The sequence below is a fragment of the Thermobia domestica genome, chromosome 8 (assembly GCF_964235325.1).
Source record: "Thermobia domestica chromosome 8, izTheDome1.hap1.1, whole genome shotgun sequence".
Classification (NCBI taxonomy): Eukaryota; Metazoa; Arthropoda; class Insecta; order Zygentoma; family Lepismatidae; genus Thermobia; species Thermobia domestica.
In genome coordinates this window covers 160,568,307-160,586,399 of record NC_137461.1, presented here as the reverse complement: position 1 = coordinate 160,586,399, position 18,093 = coordinate 160,568,307, and the positions used below count along the sequence as shown (strand labels likewise).

The following is an 18,093-nucleotide window of genomic DNA, read 5'->3' as shown; positions in this document are numbered from 1 at the left end:
TGTTAGTAGGTCTTATTGCAGAACTCCTAACATTAGTGCTTCAACAGTATGGACAGTAGAAAATAAAACTTAGGGAAAGCTAACTACAGTACACGCTAGCCCCTCCCCATAAAGCATTCACGATGAGAAGCACTAACGTTCGGTCTTGGTGCACTAGCAAGCAATAACGAAACACTAACGATGGCACAAGAAGAGACCACTACTGCTTTTGAATTTCGTGAGAATTTGACCCAATGAAAAATTTCCAAGTTTTTCTTATGGGAGTTTCGTGACCCATAATTGGGTTTATCTAAACTAATATTGAAGCACTAACGAAACTACTAGTGCTTTCTTGGGAGGCTAAGGATTTTCGCTTTTAGCGTTCAAGCTATAGAAACACTAACCTTGGGAGTTAGTGCTACAAGAAGTACTAACGATTGCACTAGAAGAGATCATTAGTGTTTTTGAGTTTGACGCAATGAAAAATTCTTCATGCATTTCTTACAGTAGTTTCGTGATATAATTTGCCATAACTACACTAATAGTGAAGCACTAATGAAACTATTAGTGTTTTCTAGAAGCATTAACGACGCACTAATGAATGTCACTAATTCTTTCGTTAGTGCTTAAAGTAAGGAACCACTGTGCATCATTGTATTGGCTCTAGAGCATACAATAATAAAGCACTAACGTTAGGAGTTGATACACTACCAAGCACTAAAGATGCAATAACGAATGACACTAATTTTATTGTTAGTGCTTGAAGTGGGGGCAGCGTGAACTTGGTCCCCCAAATGTTTTTACTTGTAGCACCTACACTAATGAACCACTAAGGTTAGGGTTGGTGCACTAAGAAGCACTAATGATACACTAACAATTGCGCTAGAAGAGACCATTAGTGCTTTTGAATTTGGCGGTAATTTGACGAAATGAAAAATTCCCCATGTATTTCTAATGGGAGTTTTGTGACTTATAATTGGCTATATCTACACTAATAGTGAAGCACTAACGAAACTATTAGTGTTTTCTAGAAGCACTAACGATGTACTAACCAATTTCACTAATTTTTCGTTATTGCGTGAAGTGGGGGCAGCGTCTACTATTGTTTTGGCTCTAGATCCTACCTAATGAAGCACTAACGTTAGGAGTTGGAGCACTAAGAAGCACTAACGATGCACTAACGAATGATACCAGTGGCGTAGGGAAGGGGGCCCCCCCCCAAAGAGGTCCGACAATGTACTTTAGTACTTTGATGTTTGTAATTTTTTATATATTTTTATGTTTATATATTTTTTGTTTGTAAATTTTCTATATGTACCTATAACAGCACTTGGCCCCCCCCCAAACACACATCCTGGCTACGCTACTGAATGATACTAGTTATTTCGGTAGTGCTTGAAGTGGGAGGCAGCGTGAACTTGGCCCCCCAAAGTTTTTTCTTGTAGCTCCTACACTAATGAAGCACTAACGTTAGGGGTTAGTGCACTAAGAAGCACTAACGATTGACACTAATTTTATCGTTATTGTCAAGTTCACGGACGTTCTGGCAGGGGTCACTTCGAGAAGGTTGCATGCCGACTTGAAATCTCTTTCTATTGATTTGAAACCCCTTTATTTTAACGGAATACTTGATTAAAGTTTGTCACTGCACCTCTCCCTATTCGGAGTGCTTACATGTAGCGAGTCCTCTCGCCTCTCACTATGTCAGAACTTCATATATATTCAATTGTTATAATTATGAATTTATCGAGAAAACGCTTCACAGTAATGATATTTTGTTAAAAAAAAAAAAGTGTGTTATGCATAAACATTGTTTACACCAAGCTCACCTTATTACAGCAATAACTGTGACAAATTGCAAAATGCAGCACGGTCTTCCTCCAAATAATTGTTTTTGTATCACGCATATTTAATAAGATTTGGAAATCTGGGAGAAGAAAACTGATTATGAATTAGTGATTTGGATCTAAATTATATTATTACGGAAATGTAAATTTATGTTTTAGTCGTAGAGGACAGTATCAGTAAAATGTCTCAAGAAGTTTTTCCACGAACACATGAAGAGGCTGTGCCGAATGGTTTCTATTTTGAGGTATTTTGTTCGTAAAATAGGTTGAAAATTTGATTAATTTTGACCACTCTACGAATCTATAATAATAACAAAATAGGCTTTGCATTAGACACTGGGAGAAGAACTTCTTGAAACCATGAAATGAAATGAAATCTTTGAGTTTTACGTCCCAGGATTATGCCAGCTAGGCTATATTTCACAAGATTTGATGTTACTTTCCCGAATTTGATGCTTTCACAAGGACATTTTCAGATTAAAAGAGGTTGTTTTGGAATATAGGCCCAAATATTCCATCCTTCTCCTGCAAAATAATTAACAATGGTGATAACACAACACCATTTTCAGAAATTAAAGGCTGTATGGTGTAGCTGTGAGTCATAGATTTATTGACTGTGCCACACTTTCCACCGTTTGCGTCTCTGTAAACGCTATAGTGAGAGGTGCAGAGACTCACTTTAATCAAGCATCCCATTAAAATGAGTACAGAAAAGGCTTTCAAATTGCTTTCAAATTCTGGGCCTAGTAAGTTTGTCGTGGACAACATTGTGTCCATGGGTTTTCTCGTTTCTTCCTACATTCTCATTCTACCGATTCTTCAATTCTCATTTATTTGCCTTAATCATTGTCTCCCTTATCCTAACTGGCATAAACGTTGGACGTTAAACTGAAATATTTCATTTCAATTCAATTCTTAAATTTAAGTCGTTAGTACATTGTGTTTAAATGCTAAGCATATAAGTTTCGGTAGAAAACAATGCAATTTGAAATTTTTAAAGAATATTATTATTATTATTATTATTATTATTATTATTATTATTATTATTATTATTATTATTATTATTATTATTATTATTATTATTTTTATTATTATTATTATTATTATTATTATTATTATTATTATTATTATTATTATTATTATTATTGCTATTCTTATTAACATTTAGCGTATTTCGAAAGAAGTATTTACTAAATAAGAAAATATTGTTTAATTTTAGTCAATTTTCACTCGGTCTAAAAGCAATATTAATCGCGTTTAAGTAGTATTAGCATTTACCCTTATTATATGCGTACACTGAAAGGGTAAAGTATAGCAATTACGAGGAAAAAAAAACACTTTGAGTTATATAATTTTTCTTGTAAAAAATACAGAAGATCAGCGCGTGTGGCTTAGTGTTCCTGCGTGTACTGTGTGATTTTCACATGCCCTTGACAAATACTTATTTTTTCCCCCTTACTATTAAGAAGACAATGTTGCCAGACTTTTGCCTTTAAATTCTAAGCATCCCAAAACAACAAGGAATAGAAATATTTAAAACAGCTATTCTTCTGATTGATTTCTGTTTTCTTTTTCAAAATTAATGTGAATGCAAATGGATTTCAGTAAATTCATGTTATTAAACTAAATCAATTTGTCCTCTATCTTACAGATTTGAATTTATCTTTAATTTTCCATGTTGGTATTAGAATTTGCCTTAAATACAACTGCGTACTAGTAATGTGTAAATATGAGTGATTAATTACACAGATGTAGATAAAACAAACATTTATAGTGTACAGCCACAGACACTTATAGTTTACGACTACTGTACCTGACAAAAACTGGGAAATCGAGAATGTTTACTTGCGGCGTATGGGAGAATATGTCGCAGAAAATAATGTTTCTGTGAGTTCATCTTTCAAAAAGAACCTTCGGATCAAAGACCTACCGTTGGGCAAAATATCTCCAGATCAGCAACATCATCATAGTAGCAGCATAGTGTACAGCTCTGCCGTGTCGCAACAAAATGCTATAACTTGAGTTACATTGTTTTGTCGCTATAAGCATTTTTGAATTTCCCGGCACCGGCATTTATGTTCACCAGGCCCAGCATTGAGCTGAGTCAAATACTTTTGAAAATATACCAAAGAGAATTTCGATGTAAGTAGGAAATTAGCCGGTCTGTGGCGACTTTACGGCTCTTTTTCTCAAAACTGCTCCGCCAAAGTTACAGCGTTTTGTCACGACAGGGCAGAGCTAGTGTAGGGAGATAAGATAGTGCAAGTGTAATAACCTAGAGCAACGAAAACCACCAATAAACAGCATATCGATCAATTATGTTACTTACTGCGAATTGTAGTTGTGGTATCGCTCATTTGTGAAATGCTACAGAATATTCATAGTGTATGTTTACACACTGTGCGTCTATTTTTTTCAATCTGAGAGTGACCATTTCGGAGTGATATTTCTGTGATATGACCATCAGTTAACGAGGATATTCTATTGCTGACTCGTTTCGCATAATTGTTTGTAACATTGGTTGTTGTGAGAATGGCGAATGTTCAGCCATCAGGGTGTGGAGTATGTGGAAAATGGTTTCGAGGCAAACGGAAACTAGCCATTGGAGGTCAAATGGAGTTGCAGGCCGTAAGTTACTTGCGTAGTTCACTTGAGAAATCTTTCTGTTTTGTAGCGGAAGTTAATTATCTCTGTACAAATTCTTAGAAACTTGCTTAAGGAAGTTCCAGTCGCTAGTTGTACTTGTGACGAAACTGTTTCGGCTGAAGCGGATATGATTAATTGTAATGTACAAATTGAACACTGTTCATACGCTATGGATGTTACCTGTATTTCGGACAATGACTTATTTGCTTTCACTGGCGTAAAATCAAACAGTTTATGCATCTTCGTCAGTTCTGTTCCCATTTGCGACTAAGTGCCAACACGAGTGTCGATAACAGATTGGCAATGCTCCTCATGAAATTGCGACATGATTTGTCAAACAGTTTCCTAGCTGCACTATTAAAATACAAAGACGAAAGTGGAGTATGTGGAGCACTGCAATCTGTTTGGGAAGTCTTGGTAGAAAGGTTTGTTCTCACTGTTCTAGGTATTAAAATCATAGCTCGCGATCTCCTTCTTACCAAAGTTCCGGAGTGGAGTGGACAATTATATGGAATTCCAGCAAATAACCTTGCGTTAGTTATGGATAGTACTTACATATATACTGAAAAGTCAAATAATTACAATGTTTAGAGTGCTTATACAGTGTACAGAAATGCCAATGATGATTACTTGTAAGCCAATGATGATTGTCACACCATCTGGGTTTATTATCGATGTTATAGGCCCATTCGTTGATGCAAACAACGATGCCAACATTACCAATTCTTTGTTCAGGGATACTGCTTATAATTTACAGGACTTTATAGAGCCTGGTGACTGCGTCCTGCTCGAGGATTTCAGGATTCCATACCTGTATTGCAGGAAGCAGGAATACTTGTCAACATACCGGCTCTTATTCAAAAGGGCTCAAAACAACATGAAGCAGTTGATACGCACGTGTAGTCACTAAAGGCAGATGGCCAGTAGAGATAAAAAAAATAGGCACATCAAAATGAAGTTCAAAATGTTCCGAAATAGAGTCTCCATAGCAGCGTTGGCACATATTCGTGCATATCTTTTGATTGCTTGCGCCATGGAAAACCAGTTTGCAGCGCCCCTCACTAAAGATTCAGATGAGATGCAAGAAGTTGCTATTATGTTATCACGTGCTAATCTGCCAAATCAACTGCAACAAAAGCTTACTGATTCGGGAGACATTACTAGGTGGACATCGTAGGTTTGGACGCCATGTGATGCTACTTCACTCACTGAATTTCCTCGTCTAACTGCAGACGATTTATACGAAATAACATTAGGTATCTACCAAATCGAGAATGCTCAGGCCTACGCGGCTGAACACATGAAAAGTTATGGCAGCTTCGCCTTATTTTATGATGCAGTTACTCCCAACATTTTAAGGTTTAAAATACAATCCCGACATGTGCAATCCTTACGTTACGTTCTTTTTGTAGAATTTGATAACACCCAGGTTGGGTCAAAATCCATTACTGGTTGGTATTGTAAGTGCCCAAGTGGAGCAAGGGTTTTTGGTTGTTTTCCCATATCGCCTTTGTTTTATGGTACTTGGCAATAGACAGGTACAGCTCATTTACTTTTCCTGCTGCCCACTTAAATAATCTTTTCGTTGGCACCAAAGACTTGTGAGTTTGACAGCACCGAGTTGGTATGAAGTGTTCCACATCTTTGCAGTCAGTGTCAATTTGTTATTCACGTATCATAAGGATTATATAATGTTTTCCGTTTTTTATGTTTGGTTTGAGTTCGATTAGTCGGTTGTGTACGACAAAACCTTAAAGAAAATACTAATTTTAGTTGGTGTAGACTACGTGCATTTTTGGAGTCAGTGTAATTTTGTTTCATCCATGTGTCATACGGATTATGAAATGTTCTCGCTTTTTTTCATTTGGTTTGCTGTCAATTAGTCATATTTTATATGTACGACTAGAACTCGAAGAAAATATTAATTTTAATTAATGTCAGCTGCTACGCATTTCCATGGATAACAATGCTCCATTGCATACTTTTGCGTCCGGCACAGTAGTCGGAAACTATAAAAGTTTCCATCGTAGTTTTTAACTATTATTTGCCTATGTTTATGCTTTACACGCTGTCCAAATTTCAGATCCCTAGGCTCAACCCAAGGTACCTAAAAATTCATTTGCCACATGTAGTTTCCCATATACTCCATTATAAAATATTTTGATATTTTGCCCCTGTTTGCCGTGACAATTACTTTATTTAGGGAACTATACTTTTTCATGATGTGTCAACCTTATACCTTCCTGATACCACAGAGTTTTGCAAAAATTAGACATTTCAATTTTGAGCTCCTTGTGTCAAGGGGTCAACTTACTTTCGATATTAGAAAATGTTTCTTATAATGCAATAGTTAACATTTTGTGCGTTAAGTCCTAGGCGTGATTTGGGAAGCACATGCAGTTAGCATCACACATAAAGCTGTAGATTTTTGTTTCATATAGCAATAGTGCTAAAAAGGGAAGCTAAACTTGAAAACCAAGAACTGAGCGATATTAACAGTACTCTTTATACTCGATTCATCAATAGGCTATAAAGTTGCTAGTTTTACTTACCTTATTCAATGCCAAGGTAACGTGCTAGTAATCCACAATTATGCAAACACTTTCTGCAGTATTTACAAATAAACTAATTCCTAACTCCAAGTTTCCCATCACAACAGCAACAATGTTTCCTTAGATTATGACAACAAAGTAATATAAAGTGTTGCATAGTTTGTTTTAATTCAACTTTTCAGTTGCAAAATCATACTGTACATATAAGATAAAGTTCTACACATAACGTGGAATTAGAAAACAGAAAATCAAACTTGGATATATATTGATTTTATGTCCCGATGGTATCACACCAAAAGGAGAAAAAATAAAATAATAGTTCCGATATTATGAACGTTATCCAAATATTGGCAGCAGCATTTGACATTTATTGGAAGCTCACAAAATACAAATCAGCGCCCAAACTGGTGTTATTTGCATACGTTACAAGTAGCATATGCCATTCACAGGAATATGGTTGGCACCGATAAGAGAAGGAAATAATAACAAATATAATCTGCTAGTTAAGGATATATATTTTTACATATAATCGTGCTGTGCACAAATAACCCGAGTTCAATTCCCGATGGTTCACTCGGTCGAAAAAGTCTAAACCTTTTTAAGGTCAGTCATCCTAAATGAGGTTTTTCTGTGTTTTCCTCATTTGTACGAGGCAAATGCTGGCTGGTACCTAACATAAGGTCCCAGGCCTTTTCCTTCCTTCCCTTTCCTCGAATAGTGTGATCGCCGAGGAACGTCATCGCTCATACATGACGGGCTAATATGACCATAGATGCGGAAAGCCCAGAAATCTAATTCCTAATCCTAATCCTAAATAAATAAACAATATGTTCCAGTAGATTTTTGAAAAAGAAAATTATTATTGGAAACATACGACACTTTTTAAAAGTGACATCGATGTTCTTTAAAACTATTGATCAAAATTTACTCTCAATCATCTCTCGTTATGCTCAGCTGTATATCGTATATGGACTGATATATGCCTCATCTGTACACAATATTATAGTTCAATAGGAATTAAAGTTTTAAACTTAATTATAATTTTGGACTGTATCTCATTAATCATGCGGTGTACTGTTCTGTAACCAGGGTCATAATGAAAGGACTGATAAGGTTGTACTTCAGCATCACTTTAATCTTAATAAGTATCCCTATTGTGCAGTACCACTTATAGGTTCACAAGTATATTTTTTTCTGATTTTCTCAAAAACTACACATGAGGATTTACATTCAGCTATATCATTGTGTTCAGCTCAGTGCGATCTATCAGTTGGCATATATCTTATTTTTGGACATTTTTCCACGTTTGAACCCTAATAATATTCTAGAAATTTTACGAACAAAAAATAAATGTCACTACATAATACGATATTGTCTACTGTAACTTTCACGATACTTATCAAATCATGTCCTGTTCAATTGTTTGTTGTTACCAATACAACTGTGGAAGAAACACTAACTTATTTTTATTGGTTGAAATTGTAACCGAAAATCTGTCATATAATATTCGTATAAATAGATCTTGTGTTACAGGGGAGGGCAGACAACTACATTAACTTTTAGTTCTGGTACTAGTCTAATAAATTCCACGAGAAAAATTTCCATAATTCAATAAGAAACTTGAAATATTTTCTAAACTTACAAATGAGTTATCCAGTTCCTAAACGGATCTTGTCCATCGATATCAAATCCCAGAAAACCAACGAAAACTGTAGGATCGATGTTTTGTAGAACTGGAAATATTTGAGAATTTTCTAGTTTTTCATATAAAGTATTTCCAAGTTCTACAAAACATGCAGATAATTCATTTTTTTCCCCTAAGTTTTCTGGCATTTGCTGTAAACGGACAAGAGCCGTTTTGGAATTGGACGACTCAAATTTTCACAATTCCGAATGGATTTTATTTTTGACCGTATTCTGAATTAAGATCAGAGGATGTTTAATTGACTACTCCAGCATCACTGAGTTCTAGTGTCGTTCTGTAAAGTTTAATTAATAAATAAGGTGTGGTAGACAGTAAAAAGAATCACACACTATAAGTTTCAATTTTGTCCGGTTGCTATCAACTGCTGAAGGATGTTTGGTGCCATCTAACGGCAAGATGTGTAACTTTCACTAGTTTTGTTTCAATAGTAAATGGGATATAGATTGCTTCTATTAGAGTCACTCGTGAATATCTTAAGGAATTCGCTCCATTAACGAACTCACTGTGCTAATCGCTCTAGCTATCTATTGCAAAAAATACAATTCAAAACTCTGCTTTCGTTCAAGAGTTATCACGTGGAGTAACGGACAAACATAATTCACCGTTACCCTTTAATATATTAACAGTTGATTCCATTAACAGAGGGAGAACGGTGGCTCAGTGGTAGAACTGGTGCGTGGGGTCTCTGGTTCTATGTCCGGCTAAGGAAGTTTGTGATGAACAATATCGTGTCTGTAAGTTTTCTCGGAGTTATCTCGTTTCCTCCCACATTCTCATTCCAATAATTCTTCCATCATCATTCACTTGCCTTAATCATCCGTCTCCATTAACCCCTTACCGCATGCCGTGCCATATATGACACATACCCTCTTTTCACTTTAGCTTTTGTGTGATTTATCAAAGGCATCAAATGACTGTTTTATCTGCTGTCTGAGATATTGACGTGTATGAATAAGAGATTTTGGTGTCATCTGGCATGTTCTTTGTGAGTTGTAAGTGTGTCATATATGGCACTTACTTATTTCTCGTCAGAATTAAGTGAAAAATCTAAAATTCAAGTTTTAATTCATTTTTCAAGTTCCCATATGAGGATTCCCAATACTGATTATTCTTTTCGCTAAAAGAAAAAAAACATGCAGAAAGGGGTTAACCTAACGGACATAATCGTTGGACGTTAAACTGAAAGATTTAGGTTTCCATTAACGGAATCAACCGGGATAATCGGCCTCGCTATCTATTGCAAGAAAAACAGAATTCAAAAATTTGCTTTCGTTTAAGAGTTATTGTGTGTGCTAATGGACGGATTGAGTTATGTCACTATTATTATTCAAGATGTTAAGAGATTGGTTCATTAAAGAATTTGGCCGAGATAATTAATCTCTAGCTATCTATCGTTAAAAAATAATTCAAAAATTCGTTTCTGTTCTAGAGTTATCGTATTGAGTGATGGACAGACAACTAACTAACAGTATTGTAAGTCCCATTTGCAAAATTCTAATAATTTGAACATTAAATGCAACTAATTTTTTGCTAAGTGTCTTGCCCATCTTCGTTGTATTTTTTTTTTTTTTTTTTTTTTAAGAGTATAGACTTTGTCAAGTTCTACAATCTTGCTACTGTCGATAATACTCTCTACATGGCTTTTAACTCCCTCTTTAATCTAATTCATTTAGTAACATCATGTTTTCGTGCTAAACAATGTGTAAGTGTATGAATGTTCTATTTACATTATTGTGACTACATTTTAGTGTCATATGAGTTATAAATTTTATTTTCTAAGGTGATAATATTCTCTTTGTTAAGGAAATCCCCACAAAATCGATTCTTATTTTTTATTTTAAGTTAGCGATTCATTACATAATTGAGCAGTTCGGGCGAACATAATGGTAAGCGCCACTTCCGGTGAAATTGAGTTATTAGGCGGAATGGGTTGGGATTGAATCATAGAATAGTATATAAGTAGTTTAATTACGGAAATGTACCTGCAGATAGAAGGGAAATCTTGTTTGATATGGGAATGTTGAAGCTTCTTTTCCAGTTTACTCGAATGTTAGAAAATGTGATATACCATTATGTTTCCCCGAGCCCGTCAATTCACTGTTGAAAACGTTTTGATATGTAGCAATTCATTGTAATATTTCTGAAGAAGTTGGTTTACCAAAACTCCTTTATATATTTACTCCGCTTCGTGTCTCTGACAGTCCAAGAAAAAAACAACAACTTAAGAACCACTTGATGTGTCACCGTGAAGTTTGACCTGAATATAAAAGGTCAAAATTTAGGAATGGATTTTGTTGGTCATCCATCGACTGAAACTGACAGAAATCAACCACTTACTGTCTTAACGTTGATTATTATTGAGTAAAAACGGAAATAGATAGCGAGAAGCGGTTTCCTGCTTGTTATGCATTATATTAGTGCGTGTTATTCTTTCAATAACAGTAACTCTTTCTGTGGTAATATATTAAAACTAACGTTAACTCTTTCTACGTTATTTTGTTTGGGAATAATGGATAAATGTTAGAATTCTTAGCTCTGATTCGAAGGTTTTTCATGTAATACCACATCATGAGAGTTTATAGTGGGCAAAATATATTCAATTTTCTACGGATTCTACCTTCTCCCTTATCTACCTCCTTTATCTAGGAACTGATTCATAATCATTTACTTTGACTTATCACCTGTCTCCTTTGCAATAGAAGAGATACCATACGTTTGGATCGTTATATTAAAAACGTTATTTATTTTCATTTTCACTAGCTCTTTCAATACCCTAACAATTTCAATATTTATTTCTTCTACAATTATGCTTTTAAATTAATATAATTCTCAGATATAATCTATACATGAAGATATCAACGAACAGTAACAGATATATGTATATTATTTGTTATTGGGAGTTTACTATTATCATATTTATTTATTTATTTATTTTACTTTCAGTTGTTCTTCCACGGCAATAATATGAAGTCATTGCATCAGCACATATCTCCAGAATGCCTTCCAGAAAATTATGCTGGAAAACTTCCTAAAATAAACTACGGAAGCAGCGACTGGTACCCATTACTCACAAAACACGAAAATGTAACTAAAGGTAATGGTAGTTTATATTTGTTTAACTAGGATTTTAAATTTTATATTGAGTTGTGTCTAATTAAGTTTTTACTAGACTAGAGATCCAGAGAAAGCCAGCTTTGTTGGGATGGAGGTTTTCTCCCCGTAAAATCAGCCTGTTTTTATTAAAAGGGGAAATTGTCACTGTTTTTTATTTTTTTACTTTTTATAATTTTCTGAATAAAATATCAGGCGACGTTAGTTGTCTGTTCGTTAGTTATCTGTTTATTGTCATGCAATTTTCCTCAATAAATGTGTTTCGATTGTAACAGGACCACGAACAACGTTATTTATTTTTAAAAACGAGTCCAATAAACATGGTTTTCTATGGACACAGTTTCTGTTGTTTGGAAAATTTCTGAAAAATCAATAGTGTGATCAGATTTTTGACAATGACTGTACATGAATATTGTTTAAGTTATCTATATGCATCTATAATCAATATTTAAACCTATTTCATTTTCTGTTAAATGATTAGAAGAAAAAAAGCAGTTATTTAAGTTAAAAAATATTATTCAACTATATACGATCCAATAGTAAAATAGAGAAGCAGCAGATTCAATTTTTTGTACTACATTTAGGTCTGAATTTTCTGATTTTTTCAATGTTATCTGCTCTCAAAAGAGCCAACTTATAATAAAAAATGATATAGTTCAAAAGTCTACTCCAATGTTAATATTGTTCCTTTTGTGGTCTGAGAGTTTAAAAATGTTTGAAAAGTATTAATATTTAGAGAAGAAAGGTTTTAAAAAAAATATAATGTAGTATATACATAGTGTAACTTATTTGTATTTAAAATTAACATTAACAGGCATACTGAGATGTAGGTGAATCTAAACCATTTGTATTTGATGAATTATTTAGCATACATTTACGCATGTTTAAAATTTATATATAGGAACTATTATATTTTACAGTTAATTTTTATCATCAAAAGTCGGGTTGCATATTTATTGAAATATTTTTTCTTCATAATAAAATTACAGCAAAGGACACCGTACAAAAAGCATTGCATTTCCTCGTCTGTCCGATTTGGGTGATTTTTGGATATGTTGTATCAGAGGAACTCCTGTCCAATTTTTTTATATGGGGCCAACTCCCTATGAGCAGCCTTGTGACCTCCAGAGGTGACCAAAAGTCACACCGTACAAAAAGCATTGCATTTCCTCGTCTGTCCGATTTGGTTGATTTTTGGGTATATTGTAGCTGAGTATCCCCGGTCAATTGTTTATATGGGGCCAACTCCCTGTGACCTATGGACGACACCAAAAGTCACATTGTTACATGGACTTTCCTCATTTGCGGTAGCACAGTATAACACACAACTATTTTTTGTATGTCAAGTTTGAATCAGTTTTACCAACACCCGTTGTGTGTCCTTTGGTGACCTCTGGAGGGCACAAAGTTGGTGATAGAGAGTTGGCACCATATAAACAATTTTCCGGCAGACCCTCGCTACAACATATCCAAAAATCTTCCAAATCTGACAGACGAGAAAATGCAATGTTGTTTATAAGGTGTGACTTTTTGTGACCTCTGGAGGTCACAAGGTTGGTCGTAGAGAGTTGGTTCCATATAAACAATTAACCAGGAGGTCCAAAGATACAACATATCCAAAAATCACCGAAATCGGATAGACGAGGAAATACAATGCCTTTTGTACGGTGTCTTTTGTGGTAGTCAGTTAGGTTGTCCCTACTCACCACATGCGACCCGGTACTAATTAATACAAATTATTTATTTATTATTTTAGTAATTAAAACCTGGAAGATTAGACTATAGGTTTTCTTAAGTTACACAGTATCGTGTCGCATTATTATACAAAACTGTGATGCAAACGAAAGCTTGTATCTGAAAATGAGTAGTATATATGAAAACAATCTAATGCCTAAGTGAATTATTTTTACAAGAAAATAGTATCATATAGATTTTTCTTAATGATAAATGCGTTTTCTTTTGATTTCATATGTTTAAGATAAATTTCTCCTTGAAAAGCTGTTTTCCTTTATATACCTTTTTGGTGCTTAATAATACGTACTACCAATTCACCATATCGCTGGATATTAGCCGTAGAGTTGACGACAAGAGATCATGTGCCCTTTGACATTTGTAGCATATGAAAATGAAACATCCCAATGGGATTTAAATTACAAGACCTCGGCTTACTTTTCGGAAATTAGATAACCAGCTAAAAAGCGGGAGTTCATCATTATTCCTTTTTCTGTTGTTCTGTTGTTTCAAGCTCACGGTCAAGAAGTTTATAATTGATACTCCGGAATAATTATTCCCCAATAAGCAGTTTTCGATTTACATCTTCCAAAAATAATTTTATAAAATGCAAAGTTGTTGGTATAAAACCGAATCTGTTTTAAACTCGAAACCGATTTTGACAATAGAAAACCGAAGCTGTTTTTAAAATAAAACCGTTTTTTATAGAAAATAGAAGCAGTTTTGAAAACATGTTATTGAAAGTTTACAAAAACTGCTTTTGTTTTTCTTTAAAAAAAAACAAAAAAAAAGGATTTAGTGCCCACCAATAATTTGTACAAAAGTTGACTTACACCAAGCTGCTGATCAGTGATTCATATATACATATAATCATGGGTTTTATGAATTGTATATTACTATTGAGTATGCAATCTCCCTTGTTACTCTATAAGATTGCTTTTTACTAGGGATGGCCAGAACCGGTTCCTGGTGGAACCGGTTTTCGGGTCTGAACGGATCCGGTTCTAGAAGATCCGGTTCCGGAACCGGTTTTCGGATCCTGGTCTGGAACCGGTTCTTCGGATCCAGGTCTAGAACCGGTTCTTCGGATCCAGGTCTGGAACCGGTTCTTCGGATCCAGGTCTGGAACCGGTTCTGAAAACAGAACCGGTTCCTCGCGGAACCGGTTCCGCTGGAACCGAAACTTTGTTACCATCCCTACGCTAAACGCGAGCTGCTGGCAAGCTGTGAACAGTATGCTAGATGAAATGGTGGAAGCAACTGGCAGGTGCCCAGGCGGCGGCAGCTTGTCTCATTTGGCTAAATAAACTGGGTAACTGGCAAACTCATTGGCTAAACAGGCAAACTGGTCAACTCATTTGGCTAAACACCCACTGGAGGACCAAAATTTTTTTCTGGGGCACAAGCGGGTTTGGGCGGGGAAGGCACAAGCGCATGGTCCTCTTTGCATTATTTTTGAAGGCGAACTTTCTGCCTCCTTTACGGGTCTTTGGGGGTTTTCGGATCCAGGTCTGGAACCGGTTCCTAAGATCTGGTTCTGGAACCGGTTCCTAAGATCCGGTTCTGAACCGGGTTTTCGGATCCAGGTCTGGAACCGGTTCTAGAACCGGTTCTGAAAACCGGATCTCCGAGAACCGGTTCCTCGCGGAACCGGAACTTTGTGGCCATCCCTACTTTTTACGTTTTAGTTTCGAATGAGTTTAACACTCATAAAAATTATAACTGTAATTAGATAGACATTGCCTCACGTTCAAGTCAATAAGGTGGTGTAATTGACAACTAAATACAGGGTGCGGCACGTAAAACCGGCCCTTAAAGTGAACACATAAAATGAAATGTAATGTATTGAATATGATTAACTACAACACATAAATGAAATGTAATGTATTGAATATGACTACTCACCTTCACAGCAGCCTTCACAGCAGGTGCTGAAAGTGTCCTCCGCCCACTTCAACACTCATGTGAGCACGATTAAGGAGATTCATATATACCCTTGTCAGTTCTTGTGTTGTAATGCTATTGGTGACATCCTGGATCCTGGTCTTGAGTTCTTCAATTGTGTGTGGATTTGTTTCGTATACTCTTCCCTTTAACAGTCCCCATAAGTAAAAGTCACACGTGGATAAGTCGGGTGACCGAGGAGGCTACAAGCCTTTGCTGATTGTCCTCTCTGGTGTAAACATCTCATGCACAAGGGACAATGATGCAGCTGATGTGTGGCATGTTGCACCGTCCTGCTGAAAGTAACATAACTGACGCTCCTCTTCGGTCAAGTGTGTATAAAACTCCTCCAGGATTCCCATATACACGTCACTGTTCACTGTCGTCTCAAAGAATATGGGCCCAATAACGCGTGTGGCGGAAATGGCACACCAAACACCAATCTTCTCATTATGCAAGGGTACCTGGTGGATTGTGTGTGGATTTTCTGTCGACCAATACCGGTTGTTTTGGGAATTTACGTACCCAAACAGGTGGAACCACGCCTCGTCACAAAAGATCCAGTGAGAATGAACCCTTGCGCTCGGGTATCGAATACGGCATTATCACACACTGACACTCACCCGGCTTAACACAACGAGGCCTTTTTCTCAACTGGTTTCGACAAGTTTCCCTGGCTGCGGCTGCACGTGACTATTGCAGGTCATGTAAGTCGACCCGACCTCGACACGCCATCTCTTGGTAGGAAGGTAGATTATTTAAGTGTTGCCAAAAACACAATATACCAGAATATTACGACAGGCCGGTTTTACGTGCCGCACCCTGTATAAGAAAATAGGACTGCATGGGGGGTGGGGGTTGTGGTGAAGCAAATGATAATCATTTTGTTTATCGTGAGTGTAGTTACTACGTATATGATAACAAATTACATCCGTGTCTCTTTAAAAAATACTAAATCAAAAAACTGGCAATCTATAAATTAGTTATGTTACTTTTTCTTTCAGAATGGAACTCATATGGATATCCGAAGAATTGAAGAATTTGCCGAATCTTTTCGGCTAATCTTTGGGCTCTGGATATATGCATGAAATAAGTCTGTTTGATGTTTTCGAGATTTGTAACTATATATGTATTTGTCGAGTTCCCATTCATAAAAGAGATGAGAACGGTTTTGTGATGTATATAATTTCATCCAACTATTGTATGTTATCTTAATATGATATTTATCCATATTATACGTACTCTTGTTCAGTTATACCGTTTTGTTTGTGATTCAAACTTTCCATTTGAGAGAATACACAGAAAATACTTCAGTGTATAATCAGTAAGCGAGCCAAAGTTTACTTAAGATTTGATCTTATATATATGTCGAGCCAGAATTCCAGAAAGATTTTCGTGGATATTTTGTCATAAAAAATTTGCACTTTATTAACGAAAATGATTTTTGTATTTTCATGCATATCAAGATTATTCACTAAAATTAGGCTGTCTGAAACCAGAGTGAATAACTGTATTTTCGTTGATTTCTGATTTTAAGCATGAAATCTTTTGAGTTACGCGTCATTCACAGCGTAGAAACTAACGCAACGGTCACGTGAAGCTCATTTCTTAATGGGAGTAGTTCTTAGAGTTGTGACAAGCTTGTACTCTTCAAAAATGCCACAAAATTTCTCACAAAACACAAAACTGTAATTACTTCACTCTAGTTTGGAATAGCATAATTATTCTTCATTTTATTCGTATAATGGTAAGTTAATACTGCAAACTGTTAAATGTGAACATGTTTGCATACGCGTTCAGCGTCTAAACTTTAATATTTTTGTTTATTGAGTGAACTTTAAATTGAAAAATACTATTTTTATGTATATGACTAACAAAATATTAAACTATAGCTAGCTTGTATCTGTGGTACAACGTGCAAACATCTCTAATGTTATTGCTCAAATTTCATTAAAATAAGTATCTGGAAAAAATTAATTACATATTTTATGAAAATGTGATGGTCAAATTAAAACCAGCAAGCTCATATTTACCTTATATTTCTGAATTTGTTATATTCTTGAAAGGTTAATTTCTATTTATTCGGAAGTAATTAAAACTGAACTGAAACATGATGTTGACCTGAAAAATTCCAAATATATATTTTATCCTCTTGTGTATTAGTATGAAACATAACTAATTCATTTTGACAGTCTTTATATTAGCGTGTGTATGAATACTGTTCATTATGTATTAAGTGGTATGAAAGTTGTAAATATTGTAAATGCCTGAAAATATACATATATATTCTAAGAATTTGTTTTTTAATTTTTCGTCGTATCATTATATACATATATATTCTAAGAATTTGTTTTTTAATTTTTCGTCGTATCATTTTATCGTATTTTTATATAGGGTCTATTTTAGTTTATTGCAATTAAAAAAAATACAAACCAATATAAGTAACTGGGTGCGCATGTAGTTATCTCTGAATTCCGTATCTTCTGTGTAAGAATCAAATCTACTGTATATTTTCACTTAATCAGAATTTTCCACCTTCACGACAGTCTTTAAAAGGCGCATAACTAGAATCAGTGTT

General features: G+C 35.3%; 1 protein-coding gene across 4 annotated transcripts in view; it reads left to right on the top strand.

Annotated features, from left to right (window-relative positions):
- Positions 1–17,810, top strand: part of LOC145693319 (clavesin-2-like) — an 84,082-nt gene extending 66,272 nt beyond the window's left edge. For all 4 annotated transcript variants that reach the window (XM_081769202.1, XM_081769203.1, XM_081769201.1 and 1 more), the window contains exons 7-8: positions 11,673–11,823; positions 16,520–17,810. In XM_081769202.1, the coding sequence (XP_081625328.1) occupies positions 11,673–11,823; positions 16,520–16,551 (183 nt within the window). In that variant the 3' untranslated portion in view covers positions 16,552–17,810. The remainder of the gene's footprint in view (positions 1–11,672; positions 11,824–16,519) is intronic.
- The last annotated feature ends 283 nt before the right edge of the window (positions 17,811–18,093 follow it).